The following is an 18,344-nucleotide window of genomic DNA, read 5'->3' on the forward strand; positions in this document are numbered from 1 at the left end:
CTAAAGCGGAGATTGCCATTGGCTAGTCACATTAGTAGAAATACCGTGCAGCCTTGTCTGCAAGTTTGAACAGTGGAATGTGAGATGTACAGTGGCTTGCTAAAGTATTCACCCCCCTTGGCATGTTTCTTATTTTGTTGCCTTTTGGGGGATTTGTATCATTTAATTTACACAACATGCCTACCACTTTGAAGATGCTAAATATTTTTATTATGAAACAAACAAGAAATAAGACAAAAAAACTGAAAACTTGAGCGTGCATAACTACAAAACTATGCACCCCCCAAAGTCAATACTTTGTAGCGCCACCTTTTGCAGCAATTAGAGCTGCAAGTCTCTTGGCGTATGTCTCTATAAGCTTGGCACATCTAGCCACTGGGATTTTTGCCCATTCTTCAAGGCTAAACTGCTCCAGCTCCTTCAAGTTGGATGGGTTCCGCTGGTGTACAGCAATCTTTAAGTCAAACCACAGATTCTCAATTGGATTGAGGGCTTTGACTAGGCCATTCCAATACATTTAAATGTTCCCCTTAAACCACTGGAGTGTTGCTTTAGAAGTATGTCACTGTCCTGCTGGAAGGTGAACCTCCGTCCCAGTCTCAAATCTCTGAAAGACTGAAACAGGTTTCCTTCAAGAATTTCCTTGTATTTAGCCCCATCCATCATTCCTTCAATTCTGACCAGTTTCCCAGTCCCTGCCGATGAAAAACATCCCAACAGCATAATTTTGCCACCACCATGCTTCACTGTGGGGAGGGGGTTCTCGGGGTGATGAGAGGTGTTGGGTTTGCGCCAGACATAGCGTTTTCCTTGATGGCCAAAAAGCTACATTTTAGTCTCTTCTGACCAGAGTACCTTCTTCCATATGTTTGGGGAGTCTCCCACATCCCTTTTAGCGAACACCAAACGTGTTGCTTATTTTTTTCTTTAAGCAATGGCTTTTTTTCTGGCCACTCTTCCGTAAAGCCCAGCTCTGTGGAGTGTACAGCTTAAAGTGGTCCTATGGACAGATACTCCAATCTCCGCTGTGGAGCCTTGCAGCTCGTTCAGGGTTATCTTTGGCCTATTTTTTGCCTCTGATTAATGCACTCCTTGCATGGTCCGTGAGGTTTGGTGGGCGGACCTCTCTTGGCAGGTTTGTGGTGGTGCCATATTCTTCTTTTTTAATAATGGATTTTTTATAACACAACCCTGATCTGTACTTCTCCACAACTTTGTCCCTGACCTGCTTGGAGACCTCCTTGGTCTTCATAGTGCCGCTTGCTTAGTGGTGCCCCTTGCTTAGTAGTGTTGCAGACTCTGGGGCCTTTCAGAACCGGTGTATATATACGGAGATCATGTGACAGATCATGTGACACTTAAGATTGCACACAGGTGGACTTTAACTAATTATGTGACTTCTGAAGGTAATTGGTTGCAGCAGATCTTATTTAGAGGCTTCATAGCAAAGGGGGTAAACACACATACACGCACCACTTTTCCATTTTTTTTATTTTTTATTTTGAAACAAGTAATTTAAAAAATTTCACTTCACTTATTTTGTGTATGTCCGTTACATGAAATCCAAAAAAAACAGGTTGTAAATGAAACAAAATAGGAGAAATGAATACTTGTCACGTTCTGACCTTAGTTCTTTTGTTATGTTTTTATTTTAGTATGGTCAGGGTGTGAGTTGGGTGGGTAGTCTATGTTCGTTTTTCTATATTGTGGTTTTGTGTTTGGCCTGGTATGGTTCTCAATCAGAGGCAGGTGTCGTTCGTTGTCTCTGATTAAGAATCATACTTAGGTAGCCTTTTCCCACCTGTGTGGTGTGGGTGATTGTTTTCTGTTTTGTGTCTTCACCAGACAGGACTGTTTCGTTTTGTGTCATTCTCTTTGTTATTTTTGTTTTAGTGTTCTGAGTTTAATAAATATCATCATGAACACATACAACGCTGCGCATTGATCCTCCGATCCTTCATCCTCCTCAGATGAGGACGACAAACGTTACAGAATCACCCACCAACCAAGGACCAAGCAGCATGGTAGCAGGCAGCAGCAGAAATCTCTGGACTCATGGACATGGTAGGAGATTCTGGACAGAGAAGAACCCTGGGCACAGGCTGGGGAATATCGCCTCCCCAAGGCAGAGCTGGAGGCAGCGGTGGTATGAGGAGGCAGCACGGCAGCGCGGCTGGGACGAGAGGCAGCCCCAAAAATGTATTGGGGGGGGGGGGGGGGGGGGGGATTGGCACACGGGGAGTGTGGCTAAGTCAGGTAGGAGACCTGAGCCAACTCCCCATGCTTACCGTGGAGAGAGGTGGACCGGGCAGGCACCGTGTTATGCCGTGAGGCGCACGGTGTACCCCGGTGCGCAGGCAAAGCCCGGTGCGTTACATCGCAGCGCCTCGTATCGGCCTGGCTAGAGTGGGCATCGAGCCGGTGCCATGAAGCCGGCTCAGCGCATCTGGTCTCCAGTGCGTCTCCTCGGGCCGGGGTACATGGCACCAGCCCACGCACGGTGTCCCCGGTTCGCCAGCACAGCCCAGTGCGGTCTGTTCCACTTCACCACACTGGCCTGGCTAGGGGGAGTATCCAGCCAAATAAGGTTGTGCAGGCTCAGTGCTCGAGACCTCCAGTGCGCCTTCACGGTCCGGTCTATCCGGTGCCTCCTCCATGCACCAGGCCTCCGGTGGCAGCGCCAGGCTGTCTCTCCGTCTCCTTCCTCCCGGTGCTCCCGCCTGTCCAGCGCTGCCAGAGTCTCCCTCCTGTCCAGCGCTGCCAGAGTCTCCAGTCTGTCCTGAACTGCCAGAGTCGCCCCTCTGTCCTGAGCTGCCAGAGTCGCCCGTCTGTCCTGAGCTGCCAGAGTCTCCCTCCTGTCCAGCGCTGCCAGAGTCTCCAGTCTGTCCTGAACTGCCAGAGTCGCCCCTCTGTCCTGAGCTGCCAGAGTCGCCCGTCTGTCCTGAGCTGCCAGAGTCGCCCGTCTGTCCTGAGCTGCCAGAGTCGCCCGTCTGTCCTGAGCTGCCAGAGCCGCCCGCCTGTCCTGAGCTGCCAGAGCCGCCCGCCTGTCCTGAGCTGCCAGAGCCGCCCGCCAGTCAGGAGCTGCCAGAGCCGTCCGTCAGTCAGGAGCTACCAGTGTGGCCCGTCACTCCGGCGCTGCCAGAGCCGCCCACCAGTCAGGAGCTGCCAGAGCCGTCCGTCAGTCAGGAGCTGCCAGAGTCGCCCGTCACTCCGGCGCTGTCAGAGTCGCCCTTCACGCCGGCGCTACCGGAGTCTCCCGCCCGTCTGGCGCTGCCGGAATCTCCCGTCCATTCGGGGCCCGCTGCTAGGGTCCCCAGTCCGAGGTCGGCGGCGAGGGTTGGGTGGGTAGTCTATGTTCGTTTTTCTATGTTGTGGTTTTGTTTTTGGCCTGGTATGTTGCTCAATCAGAGGCAGGTGTCGTTCGTTGTCTCTGATTGAGAATCATACTTAGGTAGCCTTTTCCCACCTGTGTGGTGTGGGTGATTGTTTTCTGTTTTGTGTCTTCACCTGTTTTGTTTTGTGTCATTCTCTTTATTATTTTTGTTTTAGTGTTCTGCGCATTGGACCTTCGATCCTTCATCCTCCTCAGACGAGGACGGCGAACGTTACAATACTTTTGCAAGGCACTGTAATCTACAACTCAATAGGGGCTGATATAAATGATTTTAATGATTTTATATTTGATTATCATTATTTCTATATACAGTGAGGGAAAAAAGTATTTGATCCCCTGCTGATTTTGTACATTTGCCCACTGACAAAGAAATGATCAGTCTATAATTTTAATGGTCGGTTTATTTGAACAGTGAGAGCCAGAATAACAACAAAAAAATCCAGAAAAACGCATGTCAAAAATGCTATAAATTCATTTGCATTTTAATGAGGGAAATAAGTATTTGACCCCCTCTCAATCAGAAAGATTTCTGGCTCCCAGGTGTCTTTTATACAGGTAACGAGCTGAAATTAGGAGCACACTCTTAAAGGGAGTTTGTTACCTGTATAAAAGACACCTGTCCACAGAAGCAATCAATCAATCAGATTCCAAACCCTCCACCATGGCCAAGACCAAAGAGCTCTCGAAGAATGTCAGGGACAAGATTGTAGACCTACACAAGGCTGGAATGGGCTACAAAACCATCGTCAAGCAGCTTGGTGAGAAGGTGACAACAGTTGGTGCGATTATTCACAAATGGAAGAAACACAAAAGAACTGTCAACCTCCCTCGGCCTGGGGCTCCTTGCAAGATCTCACCTCATGGAGTTGCAATGATCATAAGAACGGTGAGGAATCAGCCCAGAACTACACGGGAGGATCTTGTCAATGATCTCAAGGCAGCTGGGACCATAGTCACCAAGAAAACAATTGGTAACACACTACGCCGTGAAGGACTGAAATTCTGCAGCGCCCGCAAGGTCCCCCTGCTCAAGAAAGCACATATACATGCCCGTCTGAAGTTTGCCAATGAACATCTGAATGATTCAGAGGACAACTGGGTGAAAGTGCTGTGGTCAGATGAGACCAAAATGGAGCTCTTCAGCATCAACTCAACTCGCCGTGTTTTGAGGTGGAGGAATGCTGCCTATGACCCCAAGAACACATCCCCACTGTCAAACATGGAGGTGGAAACATTATGCTTTAGGGGTGTTTTTCTGCTAAGGGGACAGGACAACTTCACCGCATCAAAGGGACGATGGACGGGGCCATGTACCGTCAAATCTTGGGTGAGAACCTCCTTCCCTCAGCTAGGGCATTGAAAATGGGTCGTGGATTTGTATTCCAGGATGACAATGACCCAAAACACACGGCCAAGGCAACAAAGGAGGGCTCAAGAAGAATCACATTGAGGTCCTGGAGTGGCCTAGCCAGTCTCCAGACCTTAATCCCAGAGAAAATCTGTGGAGGGAGCTGAAGATTCGAGTTGCCTAACATCAGCCTCGAAACCTTAATGACTTGGAGAAGATCTGCAAAGAGGAGTGGGACAGAATTCCTCCTGAGATATGTGCAAACCTGGTGGCCAACTTCAAGAAACGTCTGACCTATGTGATTGCCAAAAAGGGTTTTGCCACCAAGTACTAAGTCATGTTTTGCAGAGGGGTCAAATACTTATTTCCCTCATTTTTGACATGCGTTTTTCTGGATTTTTTTGTTGTTAATCTGTCTCTCACTGTTTAAATAAATCTACCATTAAAATTATAGACTGATAATTTCTTTGTCAGTGGGCAAACGTACAAAATCAGCAGGGGATCAAATACTTTTTTCCCTCACTGTACCTTACACTTTCTTGTTCTGAACTTCTAATTTGAGTGGGATCGGTGTGGCTTAATGGAAATGGCCACAAGTGCTGCCACTCACCAATTTCACAGCTCCAACGCAGTTACACCTCTGACATATCGCCTAAATTAAAACAATCATCTGCTATGTAGGTGTCAGTTATCACGGGTTAACGCTGAACTGATTTAATCTACAGTAAGCCTTTGTAGGTTCCAAGTCTTTCAAAATTGATTTTACATTAGGCCTATGTCAAAGTAGGCTAAATAATGACGGTATGGTGAATTAATGTTTTATAATAATATGCTTATGTGTAAAGATTGTGGCTTATATTGCTTGATCCATTATGATTTATTTCTTCTGAAACCCGCTCATGAGTTGGTTTAGGTTTTTAAAAAGCTGATGCTGCATTAAGTGACATCTGACAAAGAGTGCAATTGAAATCAAGGTGAGATGCACATCCAAATCTGATTTGAACGTTAGCAAACTATGGCAGTTCTATCTATGCTGTTTTTGTACCACTCAAGTTTTGAAGATCAGCCATGAAAACCTTTAGAAAACATGAGGTCATGTCCAAGCATTTCCCCAAAATCCAGCATGCTGTGATATATGAAGACTGAAATGTAGACTAAACAAAACGCTGATAACATAATCAGTCGTGGACTAGAGACAGGACCAGAGAGAAATCTACTCCTTACCAGCGATCCTCTGCTTCCAGATTCTCCTCTCTGACCTAGTTTGCCTTTCTGACCCTAAACAGACAATGAAATAGAGCGAAAGAGAGAGTGAGAGAGAAAAACAGAAAAAAACACTAAATTCACATAGAAATGGCAAAAGGCCCTGTCAAAATGGCATGAGAATGGCTAATGCTCATGTATGAGTTGTGTATAGTTAGGCGTCAGGGTCATAAGTGGATAAATGTGCACTATCTGCACAGTTCAGTAACATGTTCACAGACACACCCAAACACCAAGACTATGCATTGTTTAGGTGGTGCAACAAATATGGTGATAATGTTTAACATCCTTACTTGATCTCCTTTGGATCCTTTGGGTCCGTGTTGTGCATGAGGTCCTGGATGTCCCTAGATGTCAGATCAGTGAACATCAGATAAAGAATAGGCAGACTTGATGAACAGCAACAAGTATACCATTATTAAGAGGACCAATGAATATAGTATATTTATAGTTCTAACGCTAACACAAGTAAATGACCTCGACTAACCTGTACTCCTAAACATTGCCTCGCTACCGGTACCCATTCGTTATTTTTATTCTATTGTGTTACTTTTTATACTTTAGTGTATTTTGTCAATATTTTCTAAACCGCGTTGTTGGTTATTAAGGTGCATGTGACAAATAAAATTGTATTTCATTTTATTTTAATCAATAACAGTTTCAAAGACCTTTTATTTATATAGAATCTATTTTGACCTTCCTGGTTTGGAAATTTGACCATTTGGAAATAGGAACAGAGTGAACAATAAATTGAAGGTGTCTAGCAAGACATTTGGAGAACAACAGTCAAATCAAATCAAATTTTATTTGTCACATACTGTACACATATTTATCCAATGTTATTGCGGGTGTAGCGAAATGCTCGTGTTCCTAGCTCCAACAATGCAGTAGTATCTAACAGTTCAGAACAATACACACAAATCTCAAAGTAAAATAATGGAATTAAAAAATATATAAATATTAGGATGAGCAACTTTGGAATGGCATTAACTAAAATACAGTATAATACAGTATATACATATGAAATGAGTAAATCAGTATGTTTAAAGTGACTAGTGTTCCATTATTCATGTGACCAATGATTCCATGTCTATGTACATAGGGCAGCACTCTCTAAGGTGCAGGTTTGAGGAACCGGGTGGTAGCCAGCTGGCTAGTGATGTCTATTTAAGTCTGATGAACTTGAGATAGAAGCTGTTTTTCTGTCTCTCGGTCCCAGCTTTGATGCACCTGTACTGATCTCGCCTTCTGTTTTGGATGACAGCAGGATGAACAGGTCGTGGCTTGGGTCCTTGATGATCTTTTTGGCCTTCCTTTGACATCGGGTGCTGTAAGTGTCCTGGAGGGCAGGCAGTGTGCCCTGCGGTTGAGGGCGTACCAGGATGTGATATAGCCAGACAGAATGCTTTCAATTGTGCATCTGTAAAAGACGGTCTTAGGGGCCAAGCCAAGTTTCTTCGGCCTCCTGAGTTTGAAGAGGTGCTGTTGCGCGTTCTTCACAACACTGTCTGTAAGGGTGGACCATTTCAGATTTTCCATTTTCACCTTCTCCACTGCGGTCCCATTGATGTGGATAGGGGGGTGCTCCCCCTGCTGTCTCCTGAAGTCCACGATCAGCTCATTAGTTTTGTTGACATTGAGGGAGAGGTTGTTTTCCTGGCACAACTCCGCCAGGGCTCTTACCTCCTACATGTAAGCTGCGTCGTCAATGTTGGTAATCAGGCCTACTACTGTTGTGCTGTCTGTAACCTTGATGACTGAGTTGGAGACGTGCATGGCCACACAGTTATGGGTGAACAGGGCGTACAAGAGGGGGCTGAGCATGCAGCCTTGAGGGGCCCCCGTGTAGGATGCGGCTAGGAATGCCGTCTGGGCTGGCAGCCTTGCGAGGGCTAACGCGTTTAAATGTCTTACTCATGTCGGCCACGGAGAATGAGAGCCCACAGTCCTTGGGAGCGGGCCGCATCGGTGGCACTATGTTATCCTCAAAGCGGGCAAAGGTGTTTAGCTTGTCTGGGAGTAAGATGTCGGTGTCCGCGACGTGGCTGATATTTCCGTGATTGTCTGTAGCCCCTGCCACATACGTCTCGTGTCTGAGCTGTTGAATTGCGACTCCACTTTGTCTCTGTACTGACGTTTTGCCTGTTTGTTTGCCTGACGGAGGGAATAACTACAATGTTTGTATTCAACCATTTTCCCAGTCACTTTGATTGGTTAAATACGGTGGTTCATGCTTTCAGTTTTGTGCGAATGCTGCCATCTATCCATGTTTTATGGTTTGGGTAGGTTTTAATAGTCACAGTAGGAACAACCTCACCTATACACTTCCTGATGTACTCAGGCACTGTGTCCATCGTCATTGTTATTCTCACAGGTAACCCAGAACAGATCCCAGTCCGCATGATCAAATCAAACTTGAAGCATGGATTCCGATTGGTCAGACCAGCGTTGAACATACCTTAGCACGGGTAATTCCTGTTTGAGTTTCTGCCTATATAAAGGGAGGAGCAGGATGGAGTCGTGATCTGATTTGCCAACGGGAGGGCGGGGAGGGCCTTGTAGCCATCCCAGAAGGGGGAGTGACAATGGTCGAGAGTTTTTGATGCGCGAGTACTACAGACAATGTGTTGATAGAACTTTGATAGTGTTTTCCTCAAATCTGCTTTGTTAAAATCCCCAACTACAATAAATGCGGCCTCAGGATATGTGGTTTCCAGTTTGCATAAAGTCCAGTGTAGTTCCTAGAGGGCCATAGTGGTATCGGCTTGAGTGGAAATGTACATAGCTGTGACAATAACCGAAGAGAATTATCTTGGGCTGTAATACGGTCTGCATTTGATTGTGAGGTATTATAAGTCGGGTGAGCAAAAGGACTTGAGTTCCTGTACGTTATCACATCACACCATGAGTAGTTAATCATGAAACATACAATACCCCTTTCTTCTTCCCGGAAAGTTCTTTATTCCTTTCTGCGCGATGTTCTGAGAACTCAACTGGCTGTATGGACGGAGAGAGCCATGATTTTGTAAAACAGAGTATGTTACAGTCCCTGATGTCGATCTGGAAGTAGATCCTCGCCCTGAGCTCATCTACTTTAATGTCCAGGGACTGAACATTAGCGAGTAATATACTCGGAAGTGGTGGATGGTGTGTATTCCTCCTGAGTCGGACTAGAAGTCCACTCCGATTATGTCTTCTCCGCTGGCTGCGAGGAGCAGCCTCTGGGATGAGTTAAATTGCCCTGGGGGGTACGAACATAGTATCCAATTCGGGAAAATTTCTGGTCGTAATGCTGGTGAGTTACCTCCGCTCTGATATCAAAAAGTTATTTCTGGCTGCATGTATTAACGCAAAAAACCTTCTGGGCTAATAATGTAAGCTATAACACAGAAAAACAAAATACTGCAAAGTTGCTTAGGAGCTAGAAGCAGAGCTTCCATGTCTGTCATTTACAATTTATTTGGGCCCAAGACCCCATGCAGAATTCGAGTGTGGGTACATGGGTGGATAGCTTTCAATTTCAAAGTTTTAAGGGACACACATGGAATACATTGCCCAGCGAAATTCTTACTTGCAGGTTCCTTCTCGACAATGAAACAACAATAAGAAATAATAAAAGATAAGAGTTATGAACATAAACTAAATGACATAAGAATAGAATTATACATCTCAGCATTAGGAAATTACAGAAATACACAATTTATAGTCCAATATTTACAAGTGTATTGGGGAAGAGTCTGGTAGCAGCGGTTAAGCATGAATGTATACAGTTGAATTCGGAAGTTTACATACACCTTAGCCAAATACATTTAATTAAACTCAGTTTAGAGAATGATTTACTTCAGCTTTTATTTCTTTCATCACATTCCCAGTTGGTCAGAAGTTTACATACACCCAATTAGTATTTGGTAGCATTGCCTTTAAATTGTTTAACTTGGATAAAATTTTCAGGTAGCCTTCCACAAGCTTCCCACAATAAGTTGGGTGAGTTTTGGCTAGGTCCTCCAGACAGAGCTGGTGTAACGGAGTCAGGTTTGTAAGCCTCCTTGCTCGCACACACTTTTTCAGTTTTGCCCACAAATTTTCTATGGGATTGAGGTCAAGGCTTTGTGATGGCCACTCCAATACCTTGACTTTGTTGTCCTTCAGCCATTTTGCCACAACTTTGGAAGTATGCTTGGGGTCATTGTCCATTTGGAAGACCCATGTCAATTTAGAAGACCCAAGACTGATGTCTTGAGATGTTGCTTCAATATATCTACATAATTTTACCCCCTCATGATGCCATCTATTTTGTGAAGTGCACCAGACCCTCCTGCAGCAAAGCATCCCCACAACATGATGCTGCCACGACCGTGCTTCACGGTTGGGATGGTGTTCTTCGGCTTGCATGCCACCACCTTTTTCCTCCAAACATAATGATGGTCATTATGGCAAAACAGTTATATTTTTGTTTCATCAGACCAGAGGACATTTCTCGAAAAAGTATGATCTTGTCGCCATGTGCAGTTGCAAACCGTAGTCTGGCTCTTTTATGGCGGTTTTGGAGCAGTGGCTTCTTCCTTGCTGAGCGGCCTTTCAGGTTATGTCGATATAGGACTCGTTTTACTGTGGATATAGATACCTTTGTACCTGTTTCCTCCAGCATCTTCACAAGGTCCTATGTTGTTGTTCTGGGATTGATTTGCACTTTCCACAGCAAAGTCCATTAATCTCCAGGAAACAGAACGCATCTCCTTCCTGAGAGGTATGATGGCTGGTGGTCCCATGGTGTTTATACTTGCATGCAATTGTTTGTACAGGTGAACATGGTGCCTTCAGGGGTTTGGAAATTGCTCCCAAGGATGAACCAGACTTGTGGAGGTCTACAATTTTTTTTCTGAGGTCTTGGGTGATTTCTTTAGATTTTCCTATGATGTTTTCCTATGATGTCAGGCACTGCGTTTGAAGGTAGGCATTATAATACATCCACAGGTACACCTCCAATTGACTCAAATGATATCATTTAGCCTATCATAAGCTTATAAAACCATGACATCATTTTCTGGAATTTTCCAAGCTGTATAAAAGGCACAGTCAACTTAGTGTATGTGAACTTCTGACCCACTGGAATTGTGATACAGTGAATTCTAAGTGAAATAATCTGTCAGTAAACAATTATTGGAAAAATTACTTTTGTCCTAACCGACTTGCCAAAACTATAGTTTGTTAACAAGAAATGTGTGGAGTGGTCGAAAAAGTGTTCTTAAACTTCGGACTTCAACTGTATGTGTGTGTGTATGCCTGTGTGAGTGTGTGCTAAGGTGCGGCGAATCATAGCAGGTGGTCAGTCCAGTTCAAGTGTTCAGCAGTTGGATGTCTTGGAAATAGAAATAGTCTCTGAACCTGTTGGTATCAGACCTCATGCTCCGACTCCGTCTGCCTGATGGTAAAGGAGAGAACAGCTTGTTGATGGGGTGTTTGGGGTCCTTGATGATGCTGCCTGCCTTCCTCAGGACCTGTTTTAAGTACAGTGCCTTGCGAAAGTATTCGGCCCCCTTAAACTTTGCGACCTTTTGCCACATTTCAGGCTTCAAACATAAAGATATAAAACTGTATTTTTTTGTGAAGAATCAACAACAAGTGGGATACAATCATGAAGTAGAACGGCATTTATTGGATATTTCAAACTTTTTTAACAAATCAAAAACTGAAAAATTGGGCGTGCAAAATTATTCAGCCCCTTTACTTTCAGTGCAGCAAACTCTCTCCAGAAGTTCAGTGAGGATCTCTGAATGATCCAATGTTGACCTAAATGACTAATGATGATAAATACAATCCACCTGTGTGTAATCAAGTCTCCGTATAAATGCACCTGCACTGTGATAGTCTCAGAGGTCCGTCAAAAGCGCAGAGAGCATCATGAAGAACAAGGAACACACCAGGCAGGTCCGAGATACTGCTGTGAAGAAGTTTAAAGCCGGATTTGGATACAAAAAGATTTCCCAAGCTTTAAACATCCCAAGGAGCACTGTGCAAGCGATAATATTGAAATGGAAGGAGTATCAGACCACTGCAAATCTACCAAGACCTGGCCGTCCCTCTAAACTTTCAGCTCATACAAGGAGAAGACTAATCAGAGATGCAGCCAAGAGGCCCATGATCACTCTGGATGAACTGCAGAGATCTACAGCTGAGGTGGGAGACTCTGTCCATAGGACAACAATCAGTCGTATATTGCACAAATCTGGCCTTTATGGAAGAGTGGCAAGAAGAAAGCCATTTCTTAAAGATATCCATAAAAAGTGTTGTTTAAAGTTTGCCACAAGCCACCTGGGAGACACACCAAACATGTGGAAGAAGGTGCTCTGGTCAGATGAAACCAAAATTGAACTTTTTGGCAACAATGCAAAACGTTATGTTTGGCGTAAAAGCAACACAGCTCATCACCCTGAACACACCATCCCCACTGTCAAACATGGTGGTTGCATTATCATGGTTTGGGACTGCTTTTCTTCAGCAGGGACAGGGAAGATGGTTAAAATTGATGGGAAGATGGATGGAGCCAAACACAGGACCATTCTGGAAGAAAACCTGATGGAGTCTGCAAAAGACCTGAGACTGGGACGGAGATTTGTCTTCCAACAAGACAATGATCCAAAACATAAAGCAAAATCTACAATGGAATGGTTCAAAAATAAACATATCCAGGTGTTAGAATGGCCAAGTCAAAGTCCAGACCTGAATCCAATCGAGAATCTGTGGAAAGAACTGAAAACTGCTGTTCACAAATGCTCTCCTTCCAACCTCACTGAGCTCGAGCTGTTTTGCAAGGAGGAATGGGAAAAAATGTCAGTCTCTCGATGTGCAAAACTGATAGAGACATACCCCAAGCGACTTACAGCTGTAATCGCAGCAAAAGGTGGCGCTACAAATTATTAACTTAAGGGGGCTGAATAATTTTGCACGCCCAATTTTTCAGTTTTTGATTTGTTAAAAAAGTTTGAAATATTGAATAAATGTCGTTCCACTTCATGATTGTGTCCCACTTGTTGTTGATTCTTCACAAAAAAATACAGTTTTATATCTTTATGTTTGAAGCCTGAAATGTGGCAAAAGGTCGCAAAGTTCAAGGGGGGCGAATACTTTCGCAAGGCACTGTATATGCACTGGATGGGTGGGAGCACGGTCCCAGTGATGTTCACCACCCGCTGGAGGACCTTGCAGTCATGAGCGGAGCAATTCCCATACCAGACCACGATGCAACCATTCAGGACGCTCTCGATGGTGTAGTGGTAGTATTTGGAGAGGACTTGGGTTTGCATGACACATTTCTTCAGCCACCTTATGAAGTAGAGACGCTGTTGTGCCCTCTTGACAAGAGTGGTGGTGATGTTGGTCTCCTTAAAGCAGGTGGGGACTACAGCCTGGGAAATGGACAGGTTGAGAGATGTCAGAGAAGACTTCACTCTGGGGACGCAGCCAGGGATGCCATCTGGGCCGGCGGTTTTGTAAGTATTCACTCTTTTGAGAGTTTTCCTCACATAAGCCTCGTAGTGCGAAAGCACCCGGTCATCCGGAGCAGCGAGACTCTTCCTGGATGGCTCTATATTGTCTGCCTTGAAGCAATCATAGAATGTTTTAACCTGTTGCGTTGACCAAACCCGGATCCGGGATTCTATTTACAGACCTAAGCTCATTACCATAACGCAACGTTAACTATTCATGAAAATCGCAAATGAAATGAAATAAATATGCCATCTCTCAAGCTTAGCCTTTTGTAAACAACACTGTCATCTCAGATTTTCAAAATATGCTTCTCAACCATAGGAAAACAATCATTTGTGTAAAAGTGGCTAGCTAGCGTAGCATTTAGCGTTAGCATTAGCGTTAGCATCCAGCACGCAAGATTTCAACAAAAACATAAAAGCCTTCAAATAAAATCATTTACCTTTGAAGAACTTCGGATGTTTTCAATGAGGAGACTCTCAGTTAGATAGCAGATGCTCAGTTTTTCCCAAAAAGATTATTTGTGTATTAGAAATAGCTCCGTTTTGCACATCACATTTGGCTACCAAAAAAAAAACGAAAATTCAGTCCTCAAAACGCGAACTTTTTTCCAAATTAACTCCATAATATCGACTGAAAACATGGCAAACGTTGTTTAGAATCAATCCTCAAGGTGTTTTTCACATATCTCTTCAATGATATATCGTTCGTGGAAGCATGGTTTCTCCCCTCAATCAAATGGAAAAGTACAAGCAGCTGGCATTTGCGCACCGAATTCCACGCAGGACACCAGGCGGACACTTGGAAAATGTAGTCTCTTATGATCAATCTTCCAATGATATGCCTACAAATACGTCACAATGCCGTAAACACCTTGGGAAAACGACAGAAAGTGTAGGCTCATTCCTCCCGCAATCACAGCCATATAAGGAGACAATGGAAAACAGAGCTTCAGAGATTCTGCTCATTTCCTGGTTGACGTATCATCTTGGTTTCGCCTGTAGAATGAGTTCTGGGGCACTTACAGACAATATCTTTGCAGATTCTGAAACTTCAGTGTTTTCTTTCAAAAACTGTCAAGAATATGCATAGTCGAGCATCTTTTCGTGACAAAATATCGCGCTTAAAACGGGAACGTTTTTTATCCAAAAATGAAATAGCGCCCCTAGAGATCCAAAAGGTTAAGCTTGTCTGGGAGGGAAGCGTCAGTGGGCACTGCACAGCTGGATTTGCCTTTTTAGTCTGTAATAGTCTGTAGTCAGTTGTCGAACATCAATTCAAGTTTGAATCTCTATAGTCTTTTTGCGTCCCCAATGGATTATGCGTCGTGCTCCACCAAGTCATCAGGGCTCGTTCTGCTGCAGTACGAGCTCTCAGCATTGTACGGTTATCTCCGTTCATTCAGGGTTTTTGTTTGGGGTGTGTCCGGATTGTTCTTGTGGGTCATTATCAACACATTTCCTAATGAAGCCTGTGACTGACGATGTACAGTATATTTGTCAATGTTGATTAATGAGTCCTGGGTGGATGAATCTATTAAATATTCCAATCAATATTCTCAAAGCAATCGCGCAGCATAGAGTCTGCCTCGTAAATCCAGCGCCTCACTATTCTCTGTGTTGGTGGCTCTATGGTGTGTTGGTCCAAGCACATTTGGGCTCGGGGGTAGGTTGATTATTTTATTTTGTACAAATGAGAAATAGTTTTTTTGTGTCTGCGCAGTCACAATGTAAAAATCTATAAAACAGTTTGTTTTTAAGAATACAGGTTTTTGTGGTGTATTCATGCTGTATATTCTATACTCCTTGTTGCACAATGCATTTCTATACAGTACAGTTATGACTGATTTGGCTCATTAATGCCAATGATTTGCAGGCATGCTTGGGTGCACAATCCCTTGTTTGCAATGTAAAATGTAAATACATATTGATGTGTAAATCATAGCTTCGACAGATCCACACTCACAGGTTGTCCAGGGGCTCCAGGTTTGCCTCTCCCTCCGTCCACACCTTGTTGCCCCTTAGGAACAGTAAAACATTGTCAGCTACAATAAAACATATGCAACAGGACAGTAATACAAAAAGACATGCATGAGGAGAGTACTGTATAGTCGGTATGCCTGTAATGTGGTGCAACCGGTTGCACTATAGTATTACTTCACCATACTGTTCTAAAAACTGCTGGGAGAACACCGAGCCTCTAGCAGCCCCCAACCAGTAAGGAACATGACAAGCAAAGGCAGAACAAACTAGCCGAGTGCTAAATAGCTCAGACAGATACAATTATTTGCTATCATCAATTTTAATGCCATGTTTAGTAAATAAAGCTGGGATAGACATTCAGATTCATTTCATTTTAACACAGCATAAAATCACAAGATAATACTGTAGATAAAAACAACACCCCCCCTTTTTAGATTTTAAAAATATTTTAACCAGCTAGTTTTAAACTATACCTGATCTGAGTGCTTTTTAAGTGTGACCTTTTCTTCAAACAATAACATGTAAGTTGCTTTCCCTTTGTTAGACTGAGTAAGAGAGTAGCAGATGGGTTCTGTAAACCTTTTTTATTTCACCTTTATTTAACCCGGTAGGCCAGTTGAGAACAAGTTCTCATGTACAACTGCGACTGGCCAAGATAAAGCAAAGCAGTGCGACACAAACAACACAGAGTTAGGAGAAAAAAATCTATATAGAGTGTGTGCAAATGAGGTAAAATTAGAGAGGTAAGCAAATAGGCCATAGAGGCGAAATAATTACAATTTAGCAATTAAACACTGGAGTGATAGATGTGCAGAAGATCAATGTGCAAGTAGAGATACTGGGGTGAAAAGGAGCAAAACAAATGTTAAATAACAATATGGGGATGAGGTAGTTGGATGGGCTATTTACAGATGGGCTATGTACAGATGCAGTGATCTGTGAGCTGCTCTGACAGCTGATGCTTAAAGTTAGTGAGGGAGATATGAGTCTCCAGCTTCAGTGATTTTGGCAGCAGAGAACTGGAAGGAAAGGCGGACAAAGGAGGAATAGGCTTTGGGGGTGACCATTGAAATATACCTGCTTGAGCGTGTGCTGCTATGGTGGCCAGTTAGCTAAGGTGGGGCTTTACCTAGCAAAGACTTATAGATGACCTGGAGCCAGTGGGTTTGGCGATGAATCTGAAGTGAGGGCCAGCCAACGAGAGCATACAGGTCACAGTGGTGGGTAATATATGGGGCGTTGGTGACAAAACGGATGGCACTGGGATAGACTGCATCCAATTTGCTGAGTAGAGTGTTGGAGGCTATTTTATAAATGACATCGCCGAAGTCAACGATCGGTAGGATAGTCAGTTTTACGAGGGTATATTTGGTAGCATGAGTGAAGGATGCTTTGTTGTGAAATAGGATGCCGATTCTATATTTAATTTTGGATTGGTTAATGTGAGTCTGGAAGGAGAGTTACAGTCTAACCAGACACCTAGGTATTTGTAATTGTCCACATATTCTAAGTCAGAACCGTCCAGAGTGGTAATGCTGGATGGGCGGGCAGCGATCGGTTGAAGAGCATGCATTTAGTTTTACTTGCATTTAAGAGCAGTTGGAGGTCACGGAAGGAGAGTTGTATGGCATTGAAGCTCGTCTGGAGGTTAGTTAACAGTGTCCAAAGAAGTGCCAGAAGTATACAGAATGGTGTCATCTGCGTAGAGGTGGATCAGAGAAACACCAGCAGCAAGAGCGACATCATTCATGTATACAGAGAAAAGAGTTGGCCCGAGAAAAGAACCCTGTGCCATCACCATAGAGACTGCCAGAGGTCCAGACAACAGGCCCTCCGATTTGACACACTGAACTCTGTCTGAAAAGTAGTTGATGAACCATGCGAGGCAGTAATTTGAGAAACCAAGGCTGCTGAGTCTGCCGATAAGAATGTGGTGATTGACATAGTCGAAAGCCTTGGTGAATACGGCTGCACAGTACTGTCTTTTATCGATGGCGGTTATGATATCGTTTAGAACCTTGAGGTACACCCATGACCAGCTCGGAAACCAGGTTGCATAGTGGAGAAGGTACGGTGGTATTCGAAATGGTCTGTGATCTGTTTGTTAACCTGACTTTCGAAGACCTTAGAAAGGCAGGGTAGGATAGATATAGGTCTGTAACCGTTTGTGTCAGAGTGTCTCCCCCTTTGAAGAGGGGGATGACCGCGGCAGCTTTCCAATCTTTTTTGGATCTCAGACGATACTTAAGAGGTTGAACAGGCTAGTAATAGGGGTTGCAACAATTGCGGTGGATCATTTTAGAAAGAGAGGGTCCAGATTGTCTAGCCCAGCTGATTTGTAAGGGTCCAGATTTTGCAGCTCTTTCAGAACATCAGCTATCTGGATTTGGGTGAAGGAGAAATGGGGGAGGTTTGGGCAAGTTGCTGTGGGGGGTGCAGGGCTGTTGACCGGGGTAGGAGTAGCCAGGTGGAAAGCATGGCCAGCTGTAGAACAATATTTACTGAAATTCTCAATTATCTTGGATTTATCGGTGGTGACAGTGTTTTCTAGCCTCAGTGCAGTGGGCAGCTGGGAGGAGGTGCTCTTATTCTCCATGGACTTTACATTGTCCCAGAACTTTTTGGAGTTTGTGCTACAGGATGCAAATTTCTGTTAAGAAAGCAAAGGCTAGCTTTTTCAAACTGCCTGTGTATATTGTAAACTTTGGTTTACAGCCAGTCTCAAAAAATCCCACACTCCTGAATTGTGCTAATTACAAAAGGTTTAAGAACAAATTCACCCATCTACTTCGGGTTTCCAAAATGTTTTCCAAATTCCAAGAATCCTCAAACAATATAAAGTCAACTTGGAAAATCATCAATCAACTAC

At 44.0% G+C, this 18,344-nt stretch overlaps 1 protein-coding gene across 1 annotated transcript in view; it reads right to left on the minus strand.

The window, feature by feature from the left end:
• The window catches only part of LOC139409704 (collagen, type XXVII, alpha 1a), a 272,027-nt gene that overhangs the window by 30,360 nt on the left and 223,323 nt on the right, over positions 1 to 18,344 (minus strand). Inside the window, exons 44-46 of the mRNA XM_071155105.1 lie at positions 15,459 to 15,512; positions 6,299 to 6,352; positions 5,967 to 6,020 (exon numbers count right to left, since the gene is read on the minus strand). Of these exons, the coding sequence (XP_071011206.1) occupies positions 5,967 to 6,020; positions 6,299 to 6,352; positions 15,459 to 15,512 (162 nt within the window). The remainder of the gene's footprint in view (positions 1 to 5,966; positions 6,021 to 6,298; positions 6,353 to 15,458; positions 15,513 to 18,344) is intronic.

Source organism: Oncorhynchus clarkii, chromosome 5 (assembly GCF_045791955.1).
Source record: "Oncorhynchus clarkii lewisi isolate Uvic-CL-2024 chromosome 5, UVic_Ocla_1.0, whole genome shotgun sequence".
NCBI lineage: Eukaryota > Metazoa > Chordata > Actinopteri > Salmoniformes > Salmonidae > Oncorhynchus > Oncorhynchus clarkii.